The 23,133-nt window shown below is 41.1% G+C and overlaps 1 protein-coding gene across 8 annotated transcripts in view; it reads right to left on the reverse strand.

The window, feature by feature from the left end:
• DIXDC1 (DIX domain containing 1) overlaps positions 1 to 23,133 on the reverse strand; it is a 75,761-nt gene that overhangs the window by 25,734 nt on the left and 26,894 nt on the right. For 5 of the 8 annotated variants that reach the window (XM_019715296.3, XM_088791459.1, XM_019715295.3 and 2 more), the window contains 4 exons: positions 11,339 to 11,468; positions 7,356 to 7,481; positions 4,999 to 5,230; positions 4,300 to 4,407 (listed from right to left, as the gene is read on the reverse strand). In XM_019715296.3, the coding sequence (XP_019570855.3) occupies positions 4,300 to 4,407; positions 4,999 to 5,230; positions 7,356 to 7,481; positions 11,339 to 11,468 (596 nt within the window). Of the gene's footprint in view, positions 1 to 1,492; positions 2,074 to 4,299; positions 4,408 to 4,998; positions 5,231 to 7,355; positions 7,482 to 11,338; positions 11,469 to 23,133 lie in introns of those variants that run through there. The other 3 variants (XM_019715298.3, XM_019715299.3, XM_019715300.3) reach the window with 3 other exon arrangements.

The raw sequence follows: 23,133 nt of genomic DNA on the forward strand, positions 1-23,133 counted from the left end.
TAAAAACAAGAGCCAAGACAAGTTGATGTAGCTAGAGATTTCAAAACCTCTGAAATAACCTGAGGACTAGGGTCTCATTCTCTTCGTTGTCCAGAGTTTAAGTGTTTTGGTGGGAATGTCCTCAACCAGTAATACGTTCTCATCCTTATCAGAACCACAGAAAAAAATTTAAAGTTGTTTGCTTCTTCAAATTAAAGAAAGGCATTCAACCCTACCTATAGCTCTACAACCAGAACAGGTAAAACGGGTGAAAAGTGGCAAGAAGTGGTATTGGCTTTATAGAGCTCTTATCCATCTTTCACTACTCAGGCACTCTGACTTCCCGGCCAACATGAATTAGCTGCTGGAAAAGCACTAGTCTAAGGGTACTATGTCATTTATAAGGAGAACAGATTTATGACTGTTCAGGCCTCAGAATTCACCTTCTTACAGAAATTGGGATCCAAGTGCAGAAAGAGGCCTGCAACAGCTGCTCCTCTGTGAGAAATAATAAGACAACACTTTCTCAGCTGACAAGGTGCTATGGTTGACATGCATTTGGCTGGGCTACAGTGGGTAATGTGTGAGACAAAGGGGGGCTTGGGAGGGGTGGTGTGAACCTGGAAAACTGCTTTCCTAAAAGCAGAGACGCATGCTCAGCTCCACCTTCTCCCTCCTAAGTGAGCTGTCTCCCATATAAGGGCAGAAGGAGGCGGATGTCTGCATATCCCACCCCAGTGGGGGAGTGGCAGAGGAGCCAGAAGAAAACAACATTTCTCTTTCTTGAATTGAGGCTGCCAGTATGTGAGGCCAGAGAGGTAAGACCATGAAACTAGATGGTCAAGTTAAAAGAGAAAAGACCTGAGGAAGAAAAACCCTGAGGCATGTGGCAGAGCAGGCATCTTGCTGCCTCCCCAAGAACCTCATGGATGAGGATGGTACATTATTAAATCCTATGCCTCAAGTCAGAGAAAAGTATTTTCATGGCTAATTAATTATATGATACATGATAAGCTCTTCCTGATTAGCTTAGAACCCTTATTTTATAAACAAGTAATCCCCTACTTGCCATCATAATCCACTCAAGTCAGGGAACAACTGTATTACAAATCAGATCCAACTGATATACTTCTTAATTCCCACAGGTCTAACATCTCTCCAACCTTAATTTATCAGACAAGCAGTCCCCCAGCAAAAATACTTACAAATTACAGTCAAATCAATTTTTAAAAAAACAGGTAATGGGTGATAAGGAAGAGAGTACTGCTCCTTTCCTGAAATGCCCTCCCTTAACAGAGACAAGACGATAAGGGGCCACTCCTCTGTTCCCTATGCTGGCTCCAGGTTCCTTAACCCACTGTATTTCATGGAGATAATCTCAGGCCAGCAGCCTGTTCTCCCCAGTATAGCGCCCCCACCCATGCCCATCTGTCGCTGGCCAAAAGCATCCTTCAGTCCTGGCCCTGCTCCCACCCATGCTCCCACCTCCAAAGCCAAAGTGGTCTCAGCTCACCATTTGACTTGCGTCCCTCCCATGGTCCCTCTCCTGGCTCTGGTTTCAGCAAGCCTGCTTCCCTGGGTGAAGTGGGAGGCTGAGAGTCACAGCACTCCCAAATTCGGGCATATCTCCCAGAGCTGGGGCAAGAAGAACGACTCCACGGGCAGGCCAACTACCAGAGCTGCTGGCCCCGATCTCGGGACAGAGTAGGAAGGACAGAGAGGCAGGCGTCTCGGCCCCAGAGACCGGGATGCTCCCGGTTCTGAGGAGCGCTGTCCCGGCAGCTCAGACACTGCAGCAGTGTCTCGGCGGAAGCCGCCTCCCCTCGCAAGCTGCGGGTCTCTGGCAGCGGCATGGTGGTCTCCGCGGCCGCGCGGCTCCGGGCAAACCCCCGGGCGCAGGCATCTCAACCCATCCCCGACCCCGAGAAACGCTCCCGCGGCTCCCGCTGCGCGGTTGAGTACCGGGCGACCAGCGTGCGGGCGATCCCAGCTCTGCAGCACCTCCCCATTCCCTCCCTGCCCCTCCCCTCCCCACCCCCTACTCGGCTGTCACACGCGGCCTGGCAGCGCCGGGCTCGGACCGAGACGGGCTCTCAAGAGCAGGCTTAGAGCTCTGGCCAGAGACAGGGCGAGGGCGGGCGCAGGGGCGGCGCCGGGCTGGGAGACCGAGTGGGAGCATCTGGTAGGCTGGGAGGGGCAGCGGGTGGGCAGAATCCCCAGGAGGGGCTGTGGTCCTCGTCCTGAGAACCTCAGGTCTGAAAACGTTGCCTCTTCTACCTTGAGCCTTCCCTTCGTGGACACGGAGGTCGGGTTAGGTCTAAGCGGGCTCCTCGCGGGAGGGGTCTGCCTCGGAAACCCGCCGAACGCCCTTCTCCTCCCACCTTCCCCTTGGGCATTTCGTGTATTCTTTTTTTCCCAACTAAGGATCATCTTGCTTGGATACAGTGAGAGGCTGGCCTGAGGTCTTGGAAGCAACAGGCAAGCAGGTCTCCTCCAGGGTGTTTCTCAAGGAGTTGTGTGTGTGTGTGGGCGGGGGGGGGGGGGGGGGGGGGGAATGTGTGTGTGTGGGGGAGGACTAGACACGGGGCTGTCTTTCCTATCTTAACTTTCTTCTGGTTCTGAGTCACATCCCAGGGTCTCCTGGCCTTCATAGTCACTGTGCTATGAGATGGGCTCCCCAGGGTGGAGGGAGTAGGCAGAATGCGCCCTAGCCTGCTGGGTCTCAGGGAAAAAGCAGGGTGCCAACTAAGCAACCCAACGAGATGAGTGAAAGGTCAGCTTAGAAGAAAATGACAAAATCAGGAAGGCGTGAAAGGCAAAGGAATGCAAACTATTCTGAGTCCCTACTAGAAAACAGTCAGCATCAGCCCACTGCAGCCCTGTTTCCAGAGGGCCCCAATTTCACACTGCCTCACTGCCTCTGCCCCAATCTGAGTCCTGCCAGAGAGGAAGAAAGCAGGTGCTTTCAGGAAGAAATCCAGACTTTTTTTTCTTTCTCTAACTGCCAGGCACTACCAGACACAGAAGAGCAAAAGGCCTATAGCCATGCAGGAAGCAATAGATCTCATTATACAACGAAACATTGTACCCGGGTGATAGTCTAAGCAGCAAACAAGGAAGAAATGGTTTAGATTCTCATTAAAAGCACACCTATTGCTTAAAGGGTACACAGTTTCCTTTTGGGGTGATGAAAATATTTTTGAACTGGATAGAGGTGATGGTTGCACAACGTTACAAAGGTATTAAATGTCACTGAATTGTACATTTTAAAATGATTAATGGTTACTTTTGTTATGTGAAATTTATACATAAAAAGCACATCTATTAAATGTGAAAATTAAAGATAATTGAGTAAGGTTACCAGTATATTAAAATGCTGGAAAGAATTCCAGGTGACCTCAATAAATTAGGAAATGGTCCATCAAGCTAAGATGGAATTTTATGACAAAAAGAAATAGAAGAAAACAAAGACACATAAAATACATATAAGACACAGGACAACTAGACTTAACTAGAACAGACTAAGCTGGGTTGAAGTAGGAGAGAAAAGGTAAAAAGAGCATAAATTAAATATGATTCAGCAATGAAATTAGTAAATGAGCTAACATGATCTGGGGATGTGTTTATAGGAGCATGATTTTCATGAGCCAGGAAAGCAGTCTTTTCCTGCCATTCTACTTGGCATTGATCAGGCTTTTATTAGAGCACTGTGTCCTGTTTTGGTCTCTACACTTGGCTCTAGAGGAAACAGACAGCCTTTCAGCTAGAGTCACATACATCATTAGCCCTCTCAAATGTGTATTAATCTGCCACAATTTTCAGCCCTAAAAATGAAAGTTGGAAACATTCTGATGCTCTAAGACAACTCTGCTCATTTTCTCTTGCTATGAGCTTTATTCAGCCTTCTCAGGCCACAACTTAGAGTTACACTCAGGCACAAAGACAGTGCAATGGAACTGGTTCTCATAAACACTGGCAGCTGATAGGCAAATATCAGAACCACTCGGCTGGGCCCTGACAGGTCCCAGTCATGCCCCCATGTGGTCACAGCTAAGCACTGGCACTGGAGCTCTGCACAAAGAAAGCTTCCACATGTGGGGAATTCACCGGCAACCCACCCTACCCTCCTGCTGGCACAAAACCACAAGGCAGTCCTGAAGGCTAACCCTTGAAAGCCAAACATAAACTGAGGGAAAGAGAAAGGGTTTAGGTGCCTTATTGTCTGTTATGTTGCTATTCAAGACAGAGAACCCTGAGAATCCCCAAGAATTCAGGTTTTAGCTAGGACTGTAGTGATAAAGAATCTGAGGCCACAGTTACCTGGAGCAGCTGGACTCAGACGGGGACCTTTGCTGCCCTTCATACTGCTGCACCAGAGCTCGCACGCTCCAGTATGGATTCTCAATCTCCTCATCCATGCTGCTGTTCCTAAAGTCAGAGGGCACCAGCAAAGGAGAGGGTATCAGGTCAACTCAACAAGTACTGACAAATGGCCACTCGGTGAGGGCTACGGGGAAAAAAGATGAATAAGGCAAAGCCCCTGCCTTAAACACACTTGAAACCTAGTAGGGAAGATAGACACAAAAACAAGTAATTCCACCAATCTTTGCAACACCTCAGCGTCTTGCTCTCTCTCAGCAGACACACAAATGCGTTTCCTGCCATGACTCTCCAGGACAGCTTGGCCTTCAGGATACATTCCAGGGAGAAACACTCCCAGACGAATCGGAACATTGCTCCCACATATCTCCCAGTGAAAAACACACACCGTGCCAAAGGCATAGAGTTAAAATTCTGGGCACCAGAGCAAACAATTACATATATAATTCCTTTACTTTCTGCTACCTGCAAAATAAACATCCCTAAAAGAAGGGGCATTTTTCTCTTTTGGAGTACCCTCTCCAACCTCCACTCCACGCTCTTTTCTGCAATGTGGGGCGTTTAGGTGATATTTTCATCTACTGCACAGAAGAAATATCAGAGAGAGTCAAGTTCCCATCCCCAGAGTTCTACCCTTACCTCTGTCTGTATCGAAAGACATCCCGTCCTGACCGTGACATGTCATGACACACATCAGCCAGAGCAGCAGCTGCTCCCTGGGCCACAGCAGTGGCACAGTGTGGTTGGTGACTCTGCAGAGGGGCTCTGGAGTCCCGTCCTTGGCTCACTGTCCTGCTAGAGCCGGGTTTGAAATGAGCCGCCAAGGCAAGGACCAGCCTCATGATAGACTTCAAGTTTCCTTCCACAATATCTGAGGGACAGAACAGACCGAGAGGCCCTAAGAGGGACGCAGAGAGCTGAAGACTCATTCATTTAATATGAATTTGCTAGTGATGCAGGTGAGCACGGCAGTCAAGGTCTCCGTCCTCACAAAGCCATGCTCAGCAGGAAGACAGAAGATTTCAAAGCAATTACAAGAAATTACAATAATGTGTTATGGTAGCAGAAGTACAGGATTTTGGGGGGGCGGGGCTCAGAATAGAGGCATCTTGCCTTGTCTAGAAGGCTCAGGGAAGGATACCTAGAGGAAGTGAGTTCTATACTGAGACCTGAATAGTGTTTCATCAGATGAGGGAAGAAAAGGAAAAGAGTATTCCAAGAAGAGGGAACAGCAGGCATGAAGGTCTAGAGGCGAGAGAGCATGACACATTAGAGCTGCGCTGTCCGATATGGGAGCCACTGGCCACTTGTGGCTACTGAGCACTTACAAGGTAGCTATAGTCTGAATTGAAATGTGTTGTAAGTGTACTGCTTACTTAGCATATACATACACACACTCAATACAATGAAAAATATTTCATTAGACTTAGTACAAAAACTAGAAGGCAAAATATCTAAGTTTTTTATATTGACTACATGTTGAAATGATAATTTTTTAATATATTGGGTTAAATAAAATGTTCAAATTAGTTTCACTGTTTCTTTTATTAATGTGGCTATTAGAAACTTTTATGTTACGCATGTGACTTGCATTTTATTTCTATAGCACAGCTGCGTAGAGAAACTGAAGGAAGGTGAGCATAGCTAGAGCTCAGAGTCCAGGAAGAGAGGGCGAAAGATGAGGGGGATGAATAGGAGGTCAGGTCAGAAAGAGCATGCTAAGCCACAGGAAGGACTCTGGATTTTATTCTAAGGGCCCTCAGATGCAGAGGACTGGCATGAGCGTAGATACTCTTAGAAAGATCATTCTGGCTGCAGTGTGGAGAGCAGATGGGAAGGGGACAAAAATCAATGCACTGGGACTAATCAGGAAGCTGTTGCCCTTTTCCAGGTAAAAGACAATGATGTCCTGGGTGGCAGTGTTCCCTCAAAATAGCTGACTTTAATGGGTCAGATCCCCAAGCCCACTCTTCATGGGGACCGGATCAGAGATATTATTGCATTCTAAATTTTGCCCTAGAAAGAAAAGAGGAATGCAGGCAGAAAACAATGTGATAAGGCTGGTGAAAATTTATGTAAGGAAATGGATAAAATTCTATTTTTTTCCCATTTCATTTAAAGCCTTTTAAATACACAAGGCTTTGAAAAGGATTGATTAATATCTTCTACAAGGTGCTCTCAGGGGTCAGTATCTGCCCCCCCCCCCCATGACTCCAACACAGAGGACATCAATAATCTAACATGAAAGGAGTGCTCCCTCTGACCCGATTCTCATCAGAGCCACAGGCGATCAGGCCCAGGAACTAAAGCTGAAACAGAACCAGATCACCATCCAGTCCCGAGAAATGACGAGAGGCCTAGGGAGCCTATGTTCTCCGAGGACACCTGCACCCTTTCTTCTTTGCAGCCTGAGCTCAAAACAGACTGAGAAGTGTCCTCTTCTGGCCATGTGGCTATAGGAGAGGGCCTATGCAGAGGTCACAGAGCCCTTTTTAATCCTGCCTGGAATGTTCTATGATGTAAAAAAAAAAAAAAAAAAAAAAAGCTAAAAAATGTGTTCCTTTTGGAAAACTGGATGGGAAAAAATGTAGGCTATTATGACTTGAAATAACTCTTGGTCATGAAACCCTAGAAACTTGAAAACCGTAATCTGTCCTCATTATTCATAACTTATATGAGACATTCTAAAGTTAATATCATAATTTTGTAATTTCTTCTCTATCAATTGTCCTACACACACTCAAGCAAACCTTTATTCAATTAAAATGAATAGAGAACTTCTATCTTTACCCAGGTTTCCAAAGCAGTCAGATTTTGACAATCACTCCGTCCTGAGAGGATAACTTTATGGGAAAAAAATGATATGAGGTCATGGGCTTCATCCTACTCATGTCTATTAGAACCTGCAGCTACACAACCGATGGTACTTCTGAGGGTGACAATGACCAACTACAGACGAGTGTACTCATCTACCAAGAACGTGAAGAGGCACTGACCTTTAGCTGAAGTCTGGTGCATACGAATCTTTTTGGAGGCCACAAACTGTAGCACCTTCTCCACATTGTTCTTCATTTCCTGTTGGTTACTAGGACTCAGTTGTACCCCACTCAGCTTTTCTCCTGCTGTTAGAAGAGAGAAAACATATGAAGTTATAGGTAGGAATATTATGAAAGTCTCATAGTAGCCAGACACAGAAAAAGGGAATATTTGATGTAAAAACTAAGATTCTACGTATGTAAACATGCAAGTGAGTAAAGCCTTAGAATTTGTAATTTGGATGCAGAATAGGAAAATGAAAGCCTTTTGGAGGGCCTTCAAATTTTCAAGTCCATTCCCAGGGGCCTGTGAAATCACTATGTGTATTTTTATTCATTTGACAAATATTTATTGAGCACCCACTGTGTGCTCAATATTTATTGAGCAGGCACTGTTCTTGGCACCAGAGAAATGGCAGTGAACAAGACAGACAAAGTCCTTTCCATCATATAGTTTCTATCTGTAGCACTGACAGCTGACCAAGTTAACGAATAAATCCTTAATATAGTTTCAAGTAGTGGTTAAGTGTTCTGAGGAAAAACACAGAAGAGTGATAATGGCCTCTCTGATAATACATTTGGGCAGAGACTTGAATAAAGTAAGAGATGTTAAGATTTGAGGAGGAAGCATTTCAGACTGCGAGACTACAGGTACAAACCGCAAGGAGGAGATAAGCTCAGCTTATGAAACAGCAACAAGGCCAGTGTGGGTGGAGTGGAGAACGAGAGGCATCGAATCCTAAGAGAAGGTAGAGAAGTAAGTGAGGCCAGGTCATGTAGGGTTCCGTGGACCACAGGAAAGAGCTTGAATTGTATTCTAAGTATAATGGGCATCCAATGGAGAGTTTAAGGTAAGGGAGTTACATGATATGATTCATGTTTTTAAAAGTTGACTCTATGTGGACATAGATTATATGGAGAGGAAACGGAGATTAATTAGAAAGAAAATGAAAATCGTCAAGGCAACAGATAATGAAGGTTTGGGCTAGAGTGGAAGAGGCAGCCAGGTGAGAAGTCAGGTATCAGGTAAATTTTTAAAGCAGAGAGCACATGTGAAGGACTGGATATGATACATGAGGAAAAGAGAATAATTAAGGACAACTTTTAAGTGTTCTGCTTTAAGAGCTGGGTGAATGGTACTCTGATGCATTACTTAGATGAAGAAACCTGGAGGATAAAGGGATTAGTGGGGAGAAGGAAATCAAAACTTCCGATTAGGACATGTGAAGTTAGAGTTGCATTTAGACATCCAAGTAGAGATGTTGAGTAGTAAGTTGATATGCATGTCTAGAACTCAAGGAAAAGCTTAGGGCTAAAGATATAACATATATACAGGGAAGAATATACAAGGGCTCAGGACTGAACCTGGAGAACTTCAACATTCAGAGGTCAGGAAGAAGGAGAAAAACCAGCAAAGCAAACATGGAGCCAGTGAGGAAGGAGGAAAACTAAGTCCACAGGGTCCTGGAAACCAAGTAAAGAAAATGTTTGGTTGTCTTTTGGTTTTATTGATGGTTTCTTTTGCTGTGCAGAAGCTTTTTAGTTTGATGTAGTCCCATTCATTTTGATGGATGATTGGATAAAGGTGTGGCACATATATGTTATGGAATACTACTCAGCCATAAAAAAGATGAAATATTGCCATTTGCGACAACATGGATGGATCTTGACCATATTATGCTAAGTGAAATAAGTCAGAATGATTTCACTCATATGAGGGATATAAAACAAAAAGCAACAAACAAACACAACAAACAAATAAACTCATAGACATAGACAACAGAATGGTGGTTACCAGAGGGGAAGGGGGTTGGGGGCCAACGAAGAGGGTAAAGGGGGTCAAATATGTGGTGATTGAAGGAGACTAGACTGCAGGTGGTGGGCATACAATAGAATATACAGATATTTTATTATAAAGATGTAGACCTGAAACTTATATAATGTTATTATTAACCAATGTCACCCCAAAAAATTTTTAAAGAAAAGTGTTTGAAGGAGGAAAGAGTGACTAACTGTGTCAAATTCTGTTAAGTTGAATAAAATGAGGACTGAGGCCCAGCCACTGGATTTCACAAGGCAGAGTTTGCGACCTTGGGACACTAGTTTCAGTAAAGCAGTAGGATCAAAAGCCTAATGAGGGCGGGTTAAAGGATGAATGGGAAAAAAGGAAGTGAATTCAGTGAGTTTTTCTAGACAGCAAAGTGACCATAAAATGTCAAAAAAATGTGGGTTTGGGGAAAACAGGAACACATTCGTATTGCTTGTATATGCATAGAATATCTTTGGAAAGAAATGCAAAAAACTGCTAACATTGGTTGTCTCCAGAAAGAACAAGTAGCTGGCAGAGGCACATAGTTGGAAAAAAGGTTTTGACTTAATATCCTTTGTATTTTCTGGATTTTTTTTTACCTGATTATATTTCTAAGCATAATCTATTCAAATAAGTAGAAAATTAAATGTTTAAAATGAGCTTTGAATGAAAGCAGATTTGTACCTCTGCTCTGCCACTTATAGTTATGTGATCTTGTAAAGTTGCTTAGCCTTTCTAAACCTCATAAAATGAGTAAGATAGTGGTTCTCATATCATACTATGTCATAAATCAATCAAAGTAGCATGGTTAGCACAATGCTTGATATAGTCTAAGTACTCAGTGATTTTATTTATTTTCATAAATCTTCTCTTTAAAGTTTGTTTCCTGAAAATGAGGATATTATCTGTTTCTCAAGGTTTGATGATTAAATGAAATTACACGAGATAGAAAGTGTTTAATAAATGGCAGGTGCTATTACTATTACCATTGTTATTATCATTATAAATGAATACTCCGACGAATCCATGAACTGTCCTAATGAGGTACTCATGTATAGGCTAACAGTAGCAAACCTGGCTTCCTCCATACCACTTGCAAGCCCCACATCCCTCAAAGACTCTGAGCAACGTCAGTTGACTAATATAATAACTGTGTTTCCCCGAAAGCAAGACCTAGCCAGATAATCAGCTCTAATGCATCTTTTGAAGCAAAAATAAATATAAGACCCGGTCTTATTTTATTATAAGACCAGGTATAATATAATATAATATAATATAATATAATATAATATAATATAATATAATATAATATAATATAAATATAATACTGGGTTTTATATTATTTTTTGCTCCAAAAGACGCATTAGAGCTGATTGTCTGGCTAGGTCTTATTTTCGGGGAAACAGGGAATCAATGTTTGAGTACCTAGTATGTGCCAGGCACTTGGGTAGAAGTTGTGGAAACAGAAAAATTTATACTGTACCTTCTCTTAAAGATCTCAGTCTATACCGGAGAGACTCAGCCTATACCATTCAGTGAATGGAATATAATAACAGCTATGGACAAATGCTATGAAAATAAGGTTATGGTACCACCTAATAAGAATGACTGGCAACAACTCCAGGGCTTCAAGAGGACAAGCACTTTCATGCAGCACCGTGGTAGTGAGTATCGTAGAGGGGTCCTTTTGCTGGTAACACACCTTCTTTTTGCTGGGCTATTATTTCCTTTTCCAGCCTCGGTTCAGACATCAGTTATTTTGGCAAGCCACTCCTGAACCCCTAAGACTGGACTGGATGACCCCCCCCCCCCAATGTGCTCCTATTTGTACTTACTCCATCAGAATACTAAGTACACTAATAGAAATGACTTCACTTTCCAGTCCTTCCAACTAGATTGGGAGACTCTTGAGAGCATAGACTATGCTCATTATCACATTCTGAAAGCATACTACAGTGCCTGGCACACACACAGTGTTTATTGACTAATAAATACATGAATTAACCTTGGGCCAGTACTTTAAGTCTATTTGCATATATTTTAAAGAAGAATGAATCTGCTCTGAAGGGCATATGGAGGATAAAGATGGCCATGTTCTCATTTATGATAGCACCAGGGTCCAGGGCCAACTGACCAACAATCTCGATTAGATATGCCAGGATCACCCCATCCCGAAGATCCTGTCGCAGGTCCTGCACAGGCTTCACCGCTGGCCTCTTCTTCAGCTGTGCATTCACCCAGGCCACATATGCCTGCAGCTGTTGCTAGAAAATGAAAGGTGGAAATAAGAGAAAGGTTGCATATTATTCTTAATCTTTACCCTGTACGCTCTAAGGCAGCATTTGAGATTGAGCTATGGTGAAGAATCTATATCCAGAGGGAAACAGAGGTTTTAAGGAAAGAAAGAGGGCCTGCCCAGTGGCTCAGGTGGTTGGAGCACAGTGCTCCTAAGCTGAGGTCGTCAGTTTGATTCCCACATGGGCAAGTGAGCTGCGCCCTCTACAGCTAAGATTGTCAACAACGGCTCTCCCTGGAGCTGGGCTGCCATGAACAGCCCGAGGTTTGCATGAGATGCTGTCCGCTGACGTGTGCTGTCGTGTACTGCCACATGAGCGGCCAGTGGCCAGCGTGAGCAGCCGGCAGCTGGCAAGAGCTGGCGTGAGACGCCGTGAGCTGCCGTGAGCTGCTGTGAGTGGCCAACCGACTACCTCAAACCCGGTGGAACTCAAGGCTCATAATACCAGCATGGGCCAGGGAGCTGTGTCCTACACAACTCGACTAAGAAACAACGGCTTGAACACCGGAGTGGGTGGGGGGGCGGCGGAAAGGAAAAAAAAAAAAAAGAAGAGAAGAAAGATGGTCAGACATGGAGCATGTTCTAAAACTTTCTAGTTTTATCCTAGTCTCCAAGGATAAGCTAATAACCTCTGACTTGTGTGGCAATGTACACACGTATAAGCAGACCAGTGTTCGATGACTAAGACTCCTACTTTCCTTGAGTTTTGCTATGTTAACCAGGGATGAGGGCTGGGCCCAGAACCACAGCCAATTTTTGGGTGTAATCACTGCTGCCAGCAACCTATCATGCTTCTCTGGAGCAATCGTTTATGTCCTGTATGCACAATCGACTGTGATACTCATAAGAAAGGCTGTTAGGCCCAGGTAGGGACTCATAACTCATCCCAAGCCTCAGAAAACCTACATATTCCATTTGTCCCCTAACCAGAGCTTGTATGTGGATATTTATTCTGATTATTTGGTCTGAGGATGGGCACTAAATATCAAAATAGCACATTAACAATGTCATAGTACAGGCAGCAAGACCCTGAACCTAAAAATTAAGTTCAAGAGCTAACAGTATTAAGTTATAATTGGGTTAAAGTACAGTTGATTTCTAAGCCCCAAGTACTTCCTTAATAAAATGATATTGGAAATTACTCACTGGCTGCTTCCTGAGCTTAAATTAAATCTTCATTATTTTCTCTATGTTGATTTGTGGGAATAAATAAAATCCTTTGGAAGATAGTATGAAGGCAATAATTATCAGCTACTGACAAACTACACGAAATGTAGTCATCAGCAGGAGGTGGAGGGAGGAATCTAACATTTACTGAGAACCTACCATGAACTAAACACTATTTTTGGTGTTTTTATACATGTTTTAATGAGCTAATGAACATGCCTAGAACAGGGCTGCCACACAATTGATGCTTATTAAATGGTCATTATTATTTTACCTATTATCATCATCTAATTCAATTCTCACAAAAGCACTGAAGGGTCGGTATCATCTCCGGTCTATGGATGAGGTTCAGAGAGGTTATGTAATTTCTCCAAGTCCCCACAGCTAGGACAGAGCAGACCTGGTAGTGAAACACAGTAAATGTGGTCCAAGCATTTACCAAGGGCCTCTTGCTATCCAACTCATCCTGCCTAACACGGGCCAGACTGCCATCCAAGGTGTGCTCCCAATGCACAGCCAAAGCACTGTGAGGCAGACCAGAGAAAGGGTGCTTCCACAGTAAACTACTCTGCTCTGGGGAAAGGAGTTAAAACCAGAAAAGGCAGTAAGAGTAACAGCTGGGATCTGATTACCTGGCTGATGTGTAAAATCTCCTAACCAAATGTAAAAAAATAACTGTTAACCAATCTCCCTGTAGCTAATATCACCATCAACCCACTCTCCACACACTCCTGAATAAAATCCTTCACTGGCCTCTCATGATCCTTAAGATAAAATCCAATATCCTTAGCTGCATTAGAGGCTGTCATGTGCTAGACCTTGCCTCTTCTGCAGCTCCACTCACTACTCTCCCATATGCCCCCGCCTCATGTTTCAACTCATCCAAACCATATGCAGTGCCCCAAATCCACCTCACTTTCCAGCCACTCAACCTCCCACTGCCTCCTACCATCTCCTTTTAAGTCTTAGCTCAAGCATCACCTTTTCCAGTAAGTCTTCCCTGACCCTCCCACACACCTCAGACTCTGATATCCTTGAGGATGGCTTGTCACACAAATAGCTCAACAATAATTTGAGTACAGGCACTGTACTAAGTTATGGGGCTAAAGAGAAGCTTATGCTTGAAGGGGTAAAAAGGAAGACAGGAAGAGAAGGAGAAGCTTGTATGCCAGTAGAGAGACAAGTGCTATAACAGGGGTGCTTAGGGCGCTAAAACACACTTCAGGGGGTGTTTCTTGAAGAAGGAAAGGAGGCAAAGAGGTCAGTGAGCCCAAAGGAGCTCAGGTCTGAACTATGCTCTATGCAGGGAGTTACAACAGTTCAAAATTATTGGACTCAGAGTAGCAGGTGTTCAACCAATATTTGTTCGAATCAGTGACTCACCTGTCACATTTCATCAGGCCAAGACTTAAAATGATTGTTAAAGTTAATGACACAGGGGCAGACAAGAACAAGTATTTTTCCATTAGGCCAAGATAATTTCTACTTAAGTAACCATCACCTTCTTTTGGCTGTTGAACAGAAGTGGTCTCTGATGCAAAAGTGATTAGAGGTTCCTAACAGTACTTTTCATGCACACTAATTACTGCTCTGGTCTTCCAGCAAGAGGATTCTATAGTATACACGAAAATAATAGTCACCACTTTTCTGAACACCTATACTGTGACAAGTGCTTTGTTGCCAGGTCCTTTAAATACATTTTCTCTAATGCTAATTTGCCAGGGAGATTTTATTGTATCTATCTTGCTAATTGGAAACTGAGACTCAAAAAAGGAGAAATAACTTGTTGAGGTCACCCAGATAGTAAGCAATGAATGAGATTCACTCTAACTCCCTAGCCAATGCTTTTTCCACTCTACCACACCAGCACCTAAATCAATGCATCCCTGAGGTTTAAATGACCTCACTCCAACTCTCAGAACGGAAGGCACCTTAGTCCTAAACCATTTCCTCCACCACATCCATCCAATATTTGAGTCTCTTGTGTAACGCTCTACACTAAGTAGCTGTCTACTATTCAGATGTGGTACCCGGACCTGCAGCATCAGCGTCACTTGGGAGGCTGGCAGAAATGCAGACTCTAAGGCTTCACCTCAGCCCTACTGAATCAGAACCTGTATTTTTTTTTAATTAAATTTATTGGGGTGACAATTGTTAGTAAAATTACATAGATTTCAGGTGTACAATTCTGTATTACATCATCTATAAATCCCATTGTGTGTTCATCACCCAGAGTCAGTTCTCCTTCCATCACCATATATTTGATCCCCCTTACCTTTATCTCCCAGCCCCCATCCCCCACACCCCTTACCCTCAGGTAACCACTAAACTATTGTCTGTGTCTATGAGTTTCTGTTTCTCATTTGTTTGTCTTAGAACCTGTATTTTAAAAGATCCCCTGGTGATTCGTAGGTACATTAAAGATTGAGAAGTTTGATCCAGCCCACTCTTCCCATACCTGGCTGCATATCAAGAGCACGAGGAAAGATTTTCAAAAGTACTGATGTGCAGACCTTTAGTCCAAATCCACCAAATTCCGTCCAGAAAGTAGAACTCAGAAAGCTTTATTTTCCCAAGCTCCTGCATGATTCTTATAGAGCTAACTTGAGTCTTCTAGCTAAAGATTCCTATTCCCTTAACAAAAGGGTTCTCAACCTTGATTACCCATCAGAATCACCTAGGAAGCTTTTTTAAAAAGCTAATATCTGGACTCCATCACTTTCTTTAAGTGCTCCCAGGTACATACAGCGTTGCGAACCAAGGTTAACCATTCTTTACATAAAATGGTTTCAAGTATTACTGATCTTCCTCTCTAAATCTCTCTGAAATCATGACATTAGAACTAAATACAATACTCTGAGTATAAAAGGAGACATGCATATTCCTCATTCAAGGTATTTATACTTCATTTCTTTCCTTCTTCTTCGTTTCTTCACTTTCCTTCCTTGGCCACCAGAACACACACTAGGGGTTTATTCAAAATCCCTAAATATTATTTTTATTTTATTAACTGCTCATTTTGAAATAATTTCAGGCTTACCGAAAAGTGGCAAAATGGCACATTACCCTAAACCCATTACCCACTTTCCTCAAATGTTTGTATCTTACATAACCATAGTACAATGATCAAAACAGGAAATTAACATTGACACAATATCATTAAGTTATCTACAGCTCTTATTCAAATTTCACCAAGTCTCCCACTAATGTCCTTTTTCTGGTCCAAGATCTAGTCCAAGACCTCACACTGCATTTAGTTGCCATGTCTCTTTAGTTTCCTCCAGTCTGGGAGAGTTGCTAAATTTCTGTCTTTCATGATCTTGACAATTTTGAAGACTATTGGCCCAGTTATTTTGTAGAGTGTACCTCAATTTAGATTTGTCTGAGGTTTCCTCATAATTAAATTCAGCGTATGGATTTTTGACAAGAATACCACAGAAGTCATACTGTGCTCTTCTCAGTGCATCCTATCAAAAGGCACATGATACCGACACATTTTATTATTGGTGAAGTTAACCGTGATCACTTGGTTAACGTATTTATTGTCTGCCAGGTTTATCTACTGTAAAGTTGTCATTTTTCCCTTTGTAATTAGTAAATATCTTGTGGGAAAATGCTTTGAGACTATAAAAATACCCTTTTGGTCATCATCACTTTACCTGTTCATTTTAAATTCAACATCCATTTATTTTTCTTTCCTGCAACAATTATTATCGTGGTGCTTCCCAAATGATGATTTTCTAATCATTCCTTCTATACTTATTAATTGGAATTTATAATATGAGGAAGAGCTCTCTCCTTTTCCCCCATTTATTTATTTATATCAGTATGGCTCATGGATATTTGTTTTATTTTTATTTATTTATTATATTAATCCATTACTATCATTATTTTGCTGCTCAGATTGTTCTGATTTGGTCATTGGGACAAATGTTGGTTCCTTCATGTTGGTTCCTGTATCCTTTTCATATGTCCCAGTCATTTTTTAAAATTGTGGTAAAAAACACATAATAAAATTTACCAACTTTATTATTCTCAGGTGCACAGTTCAGTAGTGTTAAGTACATGAACATTGTTGAGTAAAGAATCTTACAGATCTTTTTTATATTGCATAGCTGAAACTCTATACCCATTAAACAACATTTCCACATTTTCTCCCTCCTCTCAGCCCCTGGCAACCACCATTCTAATTTCTGTTTCTATGAATTGGATTACTTTAGACAACTCAGATACGTGGACTCATACAGTATTTGTCATTTAGTGACTGGCTTATTTCACTGAGCATAATGTCCTCAAGGTTCATCCATGATGTAGCATGTGACAAGATTTCCTTCCTGGGGCGGATGGATAGCTCAGTTGGTTAGAACGCGAGCTCTGGGCAACAGGGCTTCTGGTTCGATTCCCACATGGGCCAGTGAGCTGTGCCTTCCACAACTAGAATGAAGTCAATGAGCTGCCGCTGAGCTCCTGGATGGCCAGATGGCTCAGTTGATTGGAGCGCGGGCTCTCCTCCACAGGGTTGTCGACGCCTGCAAGGGATGGTGGGCTCCGCCTGCTGCAACTAACAACGCAACTGGACCTGGAGCTGAGCTGCGCCCTCCACAACTAAGATTGAAAGGACAACAAATTGACTTGGACAACAATTTGACTTGGATGGAGCTGATGAGTCCTGGGGAAGAAAAACACACTACTGTTCCCCAATTAAAAAAAAAAAAAGTCCTGGAAATACGCACTGTTCCCCAATAAAGTCCTGTTCCCCTTCCCCAATAAAATCTTTAAAAAAATAATTTGCTTCCATTTTAAGGCTAAATAATATTCAATTGTATGTTTATACCACATTTTGTTTATCTGCTTATCTGTTGATGGACATTTGGATTGCTTCCCCTCTTTGCTATTGTGAAAAATGTTGCTACAAACATGGGTGTGCAGATATCTCTTCAAGATCCTGCTTTCAATTCTTCTGGATATAGACCCAGAAGTAGGATTGCTGGATCATATGGCCTGATCATTTTTTGAGCACTTCCTTACTTCCTGGCATCATAAGATATTCCAGATTCCTCATTTTATACTTTCCCTGCCTCAGCTCTGGATTCTGCTATTTCTCAAAAGAACTCTGGTTCTTTTTATTGGAAAATAGTTTTTAGAAACCAAAATTTAGGCATGAGGTGTACTCATGCCACTGGGGTAACATTCTTGGCCTTCTCAGTAGTAGTGTAGGAAATATGTGTATGTGTACACACATATCTATATCTACTTATCTTGATGAAGACACACCATGAATTATACCGTAAATTATACAAATCCCTCCCCTATCCCAACACCACAGGGTTCATTCTTTCCCGTTTTGTTATTTGTAATTCCTTTCTTCCACAATGAGAAACCCGACTCTCACTATCCACAATACATTTACTAATATTTGCTCAATCCTAGAAAACAGTGTCAGACTTGCTAATCCATACATTATGAAAAATTAATTTACTAACCCATAATATAATATTTACATATAGTTCTTTTTGCATCTAGCCTTACAGTATAGAGTCAAAATACTGATTCCAGAGTGACTTTAGTTCTTTTCTTCCAGAGTGACTTAGGTTAGTTCTTTTCTTCTCAACCCCCTTCAGTGTGGTTACATTATTTATCTGTAATACACTTAGGTTCATTTCTTACCATTTGTAGTCCATTTTGGGTTCTCCCACATTTAGGTTGATTTTAATTATTTTGGGGGTAGGTGAAAGATTAGCATGATTCTGTAAGTCTGAGGATACAAAAAACATGTATCTAGAAAAGTGTCACTCCCCCATCATTCTTTCTATTCCTTTTTCTCCATTCTTTCCACCCCATTGCTATCCACTCCTGTAGGTAATCAATCTCATTAGTTCCAGTTTATCCAGAAAAAAAATGCACACATATTTTCTTATTTCCTTCCTTCTTATGCAAAAAATAGAATAGTATTAATATTCTTTTTGCACCTGCACTTTTCACTTCACTTAATATATTCTGGAAATCACACTCTACATTGGGTTGGAGATCTTCCTTATTCATTCTTACAGACACATAGTATTCCATTATGTGGATATACCATAGTTTATTCAACCATTCTCCTATAATTGGGCATTGGTTTTTTTTCCAATATTTTGAAATTGCAAACAATGCTGCAATGAGTAACCCTATGCATACGCATTTTCATGTTGATGGAGGTCTATCTTCAAGGTAGATTCCAAGAAGTGGAATTGCTGGGTCAAAAGGCAAGTGACCATATAGTATTAGATATTGCCAAATTCCCTGCCAAAAGGGTTGGACCATTTGCATTCCCATCAGCACTTCAGGTACATGAGAGTACGCTTTCCCACCTTCTTGCCAACAGAATATGTTACACCTTTTCATTCTTGCCAATGTGATTGGTGAGAAATTGTATCTTAGCCTTCTTTTAATTTTCATGTCCTTAATACGAGTTTGAACCCTTTTTGTACTATTTTGAGTCATTTCATATCTTTTCTCTTTTTTCATATCTACATAATTGTGTGATCATGTTGTTTTCCCATTTTTCTAACAAAGTTTTTAGTCCTTTGTTCCTCCATTTTAAGAATTCTTTATATATTAGGAATGTTACCCTTTTGTCTTTGATATATGTTGCAGATATTTCCTAGTTTGTCAGCTGTCCTTTGACGTTTCTACAGTGTTTTTCTGGCCATGACAGTTTTTATTTTTATTTTATTTATTTATTTATTTTTTAAAGTTTATTGGGGTGACAATTGTTAGTAAAATTACATAGATTTCAGGTGTACAATTCTGCATTACATCATCTATAAATACCATTGTGTGTTCACCACCCAGAGTCAGTTCTCCTTCCATCACCATATATTTGATCCCCCTTACCCTCATCTCACCCCCCCTCCCCCCTTACCCTCTGGTAACCACTAAATTACTGTCTGTGTCTATGAGTTTTTGTTTCTCATTTGTTTGTCTTGTTCTTTTGTTGTTTTTGGTTTACATACCACATATCAATGAAATCATATGGTTCTCTGCTTTTTCTGTCTGACTTATTTCGCTTAGCATTATACTCTCAAGATCCATCCATGTGGTCACAAATGGTCCTATTTCATGTTTTCTTACCGCCGAATAGTTTTCCATTGTGTATATATACCACAATTTCTTTATCCATTCATCTATCGAAGGACATTTTGATTGTTTCCATGTTTTGGCCACAGTAAATAAAGCTACAATGAACATTGGAGCACACGTGTCTTTATGTATAAATGTTTTCATATTTTTTGGGTAGATACCCAGGAGGAGGATTGCTGGGTCATATGGCAATTCTATTCGTAATTTTTTGAGGAACCTCCACACTGAACTTTCGTAGCGGCTGCACCAGTCTGCATTCCCACCAACAGCGGACGAAGGTTCCTTTTTCTCCACAGCCTCTCCAACATTTGTTACTATTTGTCTTATTGATGGTAGCCATTCTGACTGGGGTGAGGTGATACCTCATTGTGGTTTTTATTTGCATTTCTCTGATGATTAGTGATGTTGAGCATTTTTTCATATGTCTATTTGCCATTTGTATGTCCTCTTTGGAGAAATGCCTCTTCAGGTCGTCTGCCCATTTTTCAATTGGGTTGTTTGTTTTTTTGTTGTTGAGTTGCATGAGTTCCTTGTATACTTTGGATATTAGCCCTTTATCGGAGGCACTGTTTGCAAAAATCTTCTCCTATTCAGTTGGTTGCCTCTTTATTTTGTCGATGGTTTCTTTTGCTGTGCAGAAGTTTTTAAGTTTCATATAGTCCCATTCATTTATTTTAGCTTTTACTTCTCTTGCCTTTGGAGTCAAATTCATAAAATGCTCTTTGAACCCAAGGTCCGTAAGTTTAGTACCTATGTTTTCTTGTATGCAGTTTATTGTTTCAGGTCTTATGCTTAAGTCTTTGATCCATTTTGAATTAATTTTGGTACATGGTGACAGATAGCAGTCCAGTTTCATTCTTTTGCACGTGGCTATCCAATTCTGCCAGCACCATTTATTGAAGAGGTTGTCTTTACTCCATTGTCTTTTCTCCGTTCTCCATGAGCACGGAATGTCTTTCCATTTCTTTGTGTCTTCTTCAATTTCTTTTAAAAATGTCTTGTAGTTTTCAGCATATAGGTCTTTCACATCCTTGGTTAAGTTTATTCCTAGGTACTTTATTCTTTTTGCTGCAATTGCAAAAGGAATTTATTTTTTGTATTTCTTTTTCTGAGATTTCATTGTTAGTATATAGGAATGTGATGGACTTTTGTACGTTGATTTTGTAGCTGGCAACTTTACTGTATTCGTTGATTGTTTCTAATAGCTTTTTGGTGGAGTCTTTAGGGTTTTCTATATATAGCATCATGTCATCTGCAAAGAGTGACAATTTAACTTCTTCATTCCCAATTTGGATGCCTTTTATTTATTTCTCGTGCCTGATTGCTCTGGCGAGGACTTCCAACACTCTGCTGAAAAGCAGAGGTGATAGGGGACAGCCCTGTTGTATTCCTGAATGTAGAGCAAAGGGCTTCAGTTTTTCACCATTAATTATGAGATTAGCAGAGGGTTTGTCATATATGGCCTTTATTATGTTTAGGTATTTTCCTTCTATACCTATTTTATTAAGTGTTTTAATCATAAATGGATGCTGTACCTTGTCAAATGCTTTTTCTGCATCAATTGATATAATCATATGATTTTTGTCCTTTATTTTGTTTATGTGATGTATCACATTGATGGATTTGCAGATGTAGAACCATCCTTGTGCTCTGGGGATGAACCCCACTTGGTCGTGATGAATAATCTTTTTAATGCATTGTTGTATTCGATTTGCTAGAATTTTGTTCAGGACTTTTGTATCTGTATTCATCAGAGATATTGGTCTGTAGTTTTCATTTTTGTGTTGTCCTTACCAGGTTTTGGTCTCATGGTAATGTTGGCCTTATAAAATGAGTTGGGGAGTACTGTCTCTTCTTCAATTTTTTGGAAGAGTTTGAGCAGGATTGGTATTAGATCCTCTTTGAAGGGTTGGTAGAATTCACTAGTGAAGCCATCTGGTCCCGGAGTTTTGCTTTTGGGAAGGTTTTGGATGATCGACTCAATTTCGTTACTGGTGATTGGTTTGTTTAGATTTTCCAGTTCTTCATGGTTCAGACTAGGAAGGCTATATGTTTCTAAGAACTTGTCCATTTCTTCTAGGATATTGAATTTGGTGGCGTATAGTCCTTCATAGTATATTTGGATGATCCTTTGTATTTCTGTGGTGTCCGTGACAACTTCCCCTTTTTCATATCTGTTTTTGTTAATTAGTGTCTTCTCTCTTTTTATCTTAGTGAGTCTAGCCAAGGGTTTGTCAATTCCGTTAATCTTTTCAAAGAACCAGCTCTTTGTCACATTAATTTTTTTCTATTGTCTTTTTGTTCTCTACTTCATTTAGTTCTGCTCTGATTGTTATTTCCTTTCTTCTGCTGACCTTGGGTTTCACTTGTTCTTCTTTTTCTAGTTCTTTAAGGTATAACGTGAGGTTATTTATTTGAGATTTTTCTTGTTTCTTGAGATAGGCCTGTAATGATATAAATCTCCCTCTTAAAACTGGTTTCGCTGCATCCAAAAATTTCGGTAGGATGCATTTTCATGTCATTTGTTTCTATGTATCTTTTGATCTCTCCTCTAATTTCTTCTTTGACCCGGTCGTTCTTTAACAGTATGTTGTTTAATCTCCATGTATTTGTGTTTTTTCCTGCTTTCTTTTTGCAGTTGATATCCAATTTCAAAGCCTTGTGATCAGAGAATATGCATGGTATGATTTCAATCTTCTTAAATTTGCATAGGCTGATTTTATGTCCCAATGTACAGTCTATCCTTAAGAATGTTCCATGTACACTAGAAAAAAATGTATAGTCTGATGCTTTAGGATGAAGTGCTCTATATATGCCAATTATGTCCATTTCATCTAATGTGTCATTTACGGCTGTTTTTTCGTTATTTATTTTCTATTTGGATGATCCATCCATAGCTGTCAATGATGTATTTAAGTCCCCTAGTATAATTGTGTTTTGGTCAATTTCTCCCTTTAGTTCTGTTAGTAGTTGCTTGGTATATTTCGGCGCTCCCTGATTGGGGGCATAAATATTGATAACTGTTATGTCTTCTTACTATATAGTCCCCTTCACCATTATGAAATGTCCATCTTTGTCTCTTGTTACCTTTTTCACCCTGAAGTCTGTTTCATCTGATATCATTATGGCTATACCTGATTTTTCTCTGGGTACCATTTACTTGGAGTGTCAATTTCTACCCTTTCACTTTGAGTCTATGCTTGTCCTTGTAGCTGAGATGTGTCTCTTAGAGACAGCATATGGTTGGGTTTAGTTTTTTGATCCAATCGGCTACTCTGTGCCTTTTTATTAGTGAGTTCAGTCCATCTACATTTAGGGTGATTATTGATATGTGAGGATTTCCT

The sequence above is a fragment of the Rhinolophus sinicus genome, chromosome 14 (genome assembly GCF_057876585.1).
Source record: "Rhinolophus sinicus isolate RSI-liver-muscle chromosome 14, RSI-T2T, whole genome shotgun sequence".
Lineage (NCBI taxonomy): Eukaryota > Metazoa > Chordata > Mammalia > Chiroptera > Rhinolophidae > Rhinolophus > Rhinolophus sinicus.